The 3,858-nt window shown below is 36.7% G+C and overlaps 1 protein-coding gene across 1 annotated transcript in view; it reads right to left on the bottom strand.

Annotated features, from left to right (window-relative positions):
• Positions 1–3,858, bottom strand: part of FAM65B (family with sequence similarity 65, member B) — a 108,727-nt gene that overhangs the window by 8,334 nt on the left and 96,535 nt on the right. Inside the window, exon 19 of the mRNA XM_012638674.1 lies at positions 2,717–2,919. Coding sequence (XP_012494128.1) covers positions 2,717–2,919 — 203 coding nt within the window. The remainder of the gene's footprint in view (positions 1–2,716; positions 2,920–3,858) is intronic.

Below are 3,858 nucleotides of genomic sequence, written 5' to 3'. Positions count from 1 at the left end.
GAGGGTTTTCAGGGCCAGGCAAGCCGCCTTCTGCAGCTGGAGGTTTGTCTTTGTTAGTGCTTCACAGTAATAGAGCAAGGCCTGAAAGAGAAGGAAGGACACTATGAAGGCATTTTGATTTGTTCGTAGTTTGAGAGGCATATTATCATTTTTATACCCTGAGATAAACTATAGCATGTAACCAGGCATTTTATATTACTTTCAGAGCAAAATAAAATTTTATTAAAATTCATGTTGATGAAAAGAGCTGTTTATTCAATAAATTGATTCCTTACATTCTACTAGGTCATAGACTCTGGGGAATATGAAATTAGAAGATATGAAGTTATGATTCTGGCTTTCAAGGGGCCCTTAGATCTGGTAGAAATGCTAAGACTATTTAGAAAGAACTGTAGAGAAGAAATGTATTAGGTACCATGAGAAAGCTACAAGATGCTAAGTGGGTCAGATAGAGAAGAGAGATATTACGGAATGCCAGGGGAGTTTCACAAAAATGATGTCTGCACTGGACTGGAAATGATGGGTTAGATTTTAGTTGGGAAGTTGGATGAGAAAAAGGCATCCAGGCAGAAATAAGGCAGACAGGAGGAGGTGGAAGTCCAGGTGAGAAGGCGTGATTTCGGTTTGAGATGAGCCAAGTTTGATACATGGCAAATAGATGCTCTGAATAAAACTCTGTCTATAAAAGTAAATTTTCTTATTTTTGCCAAATTATTTTCTTCCTAAATATTTAATTTATAAAACCTGTAGTACTTAATATTAACTCAAATGAGTAAGAATCACTGTAAGTCATGTTAGTTCATAGGAAATATAACAGTAATTACTTTTGAAGAGAATTAGGGGTGGAAAGAGGACTGATTTTTCATTTTATTGGGCTATACTGTGTTTTTATTTTTGCTATTTTTCTGAATTACTTTTATTTTTAGAAGCAGAACTCAAGTCTGATCACCATACTCTAATATCTATCTGTTGAATCAATAAATGGTATTACTCTGTCATTTATACGATGATATTTCTTGGATTTATCCCTTTTTCATGGCCAGACATCTTGTCAAGGTCCTTCCTGCCTGGGCCATCACCACTGCATTTCTGTTCCCGGCACCTAATGACGAGGGACGCCCTTCCTCCAGCGTGCGTCACCTCAGTCCACACGCGCTCTCCTAGAATAGCAGAGTGCCTCCCTTTTCTTTGCCTAGCATCAAACTGAAACTCCTCACTTTGGGCTTTTCAAGATCCTAAACCAGTTGGCTCCCCGCTGCCTCCCTAGCTGCCCTCTTTTCCTGCCGTACTCACTGTTGTACTCAGTGGCTGTGCTTTCTGCAGACAACTCCATGTACTCTACTCTTCTCTTTGACAGAACTCATTTCTGATTAGCTTCGAAGTTTGTCCAAGAGCCGGTCCCTACGTCACTAACCAATTGTGACCAGCTCTCTGGTTTTCTTCTCTACAATTTTCCATGAGTTATATTTTCCTCGTTATTGATTGATTGAGATGGGGTCTCGCTATGTTGCCCACACTGGTCTTGAACTCCTGAGCTCAAGTCATCCTCTCACCTCAGCCTCCCGAGTAGTTGGGACTACAAGCACACACCACTATATCTGGATCTTTTTTTTAAATTAACTGTCATTATTTCTATGTATCTGGATTGCATTATGTATCTGAATTTATAAGTATATATATTTCTAACATGGATCTCAACTTCCTAACATGTGATTTTAGGCATATTACTTGACTTCCTATGCCTTAGTCTGCTAATCTGCAAAATGGGTGTAATAAGATGACCCATTTGTAGGGCTTTATGACTCTTTAATGTGGGGACACGTACAAAGGACTGAAAACAAGGCCTGGCACAAAGTAAGCCCTCAATAAATATAGCTATAATATTATCTATTCCTAGTATGTTTTCTAGTATGATCCCAAATTACTTGTAAAATATGCCTGTGTGCACATACATATGCACGCATACACACGTTTACCATGATATTTTTCAGAGTTGGAAACTACACAAATGCTCGCCGATATAAGAAAAAAAATGCTAGAATGTCCATATGCTGAAATACTATTAATCCATAAATGTAATCAAGTAGGTCAATGTGTTCTGACACGGAAAGCAAATAACCATGATATATCACATTTAAAAAATCAGTTATGAAACAGAACAGTGTGATCTCATTTTTAAAAATTATATATGTTAGCATATATTAATATATAGAAAAAAATCTCAAGTAGGCACTAAATTATTAACAGTTTTTTCTGGGAGCTTGACTTGTGGGGCACTTGTCTATTTATATTTCTTTAGTATGTATGTATGTAGGTATGTATTTATATATATATATATATAGACACACACACACACACACACATATATATATATACCTGCTCTATCACCCAGGCTGGAGTGCAGTGGCATGATTATAGCTTACCACTGTTAACTTCGTATTCCTGGGCTCAAGTGATCCTCCCACCTCAGACTCCTGAATATCTGGGACTATAGGTGCATGCCACCACACCTGGCTAATTTTTTTATTTTTTGTAGAGACAAAGTCTTGCTCTCTTGCCCAGGCTGGTTTCTTTAGTTTTAATTATTTTACAGAGTATATATCATTAATAAGCAGAAGAAAATCACTTTATAAAAGAATGGAAGCTAAAATAATAGTAGTAAATGATAGAAAATTGAACAAACTTCTCACTTGATAGCCATGTTTTAGTGTCCTACCTTTTCCCTGAAATGCTCATTTTTGGAGGCTGCTGCCAAGAAAAGTGTCACAGCCTCACTAACTTCATTGTCGTCTCTGGTTAAGAGCAGAGCCAGAGTCCTGAGGACTTCCTGCTGGGCCGGGAGGTTGCCAGGAGCAAGTTCATTCATGGCCTGTAGCAGTTTTTCATCTCTTAGTGATTGCAGAGTCTGAACCATAGAAACTAGAAGGTAAGAAGGAAATAGAATTCACGTTCAAACATACTAAAGTAACATGCTCATTAGAAATATAAATAGGACTCAAGTATATATGAAAGTATATACATAACAATAGGCCAAAGTATATATGAAAAATTAGTATATGACAAAGGTGGTATTTCAAATTAGTGAGAAAAGGTCAGATTATTCAAATAACTGTATTGAAGTGAGGGGCAAACCATGTGGGGAAAAAGTGAAGGCAGGTCTCCATCTCATAATGGCTGCAAAAATAACTTATATATGAATTAGTCGAATGTAAAAATATACAGTGAAGAAAATATGAGTAAACATTTTTTCACAATCTTCCATATATATAGACAGCAAAGATTCAGTTCCTCTTTTAGTCATACCTGTTGTCAAAACTCTAATCCTGGGTGAACCCAAGCCTGCACTGAGGCACCTGAGCCCTGATGGAGAAACCCACTTAGTTGGTTGGGATATGGAGACAATGTGATCAAAGTTAAGGTTTTAAGTCCCATTTGGACAAACTGACCATGTCATGAATAAGGAATATACTCTAATCTCTAACTAGATATCCAGCATGGGCATCTATTAGTCACAAAAACACTAGGGTGAGAGTGTGCTTGGTCAGTACAGATGGGAAACTAAAAGCTAAAATTCATGTTCCACCAGTAGAGTAACATCCTTTACACAGTGGATAAATGTGTGAATTATCTAGATTTTTTTTTTTTGCTTTAATTTCCTATTTTCCCGGCTGTGGATAGTCTGTCAACCTCACTGCTTTGTAAAATCCTAGTCCAAAAAAATGACCTAGTAAAAACCTTGAGGTAGTATTATGCATTATAACATCTAAATAAAAAGAATCACAGACAAAAATCTATGTTGTTTAACAATACAATCAACTATATGAGTATACAGGATATTAATTTAATAACTAATAAAAT

This window comes from Propithecus coquereli, unplaced genomic scaffold (genome assembly GCF_000956105.1).
Source record: "Propithecus coquereli isolate 6110/MARCELLA unplaced genomic scaffold, Pcoq_1.0 Scaffold131, whole genome shotgun sequence".
Taxonomy (NCBI): Eukaryota; Metazoa; Chordata; class Mammalia; order Primates; family Indriidae; genus Propithecus; species Propithecus coquereli.
This window is presented reverse-complemented; position numbering and strand designations above follow the sequence as displayed.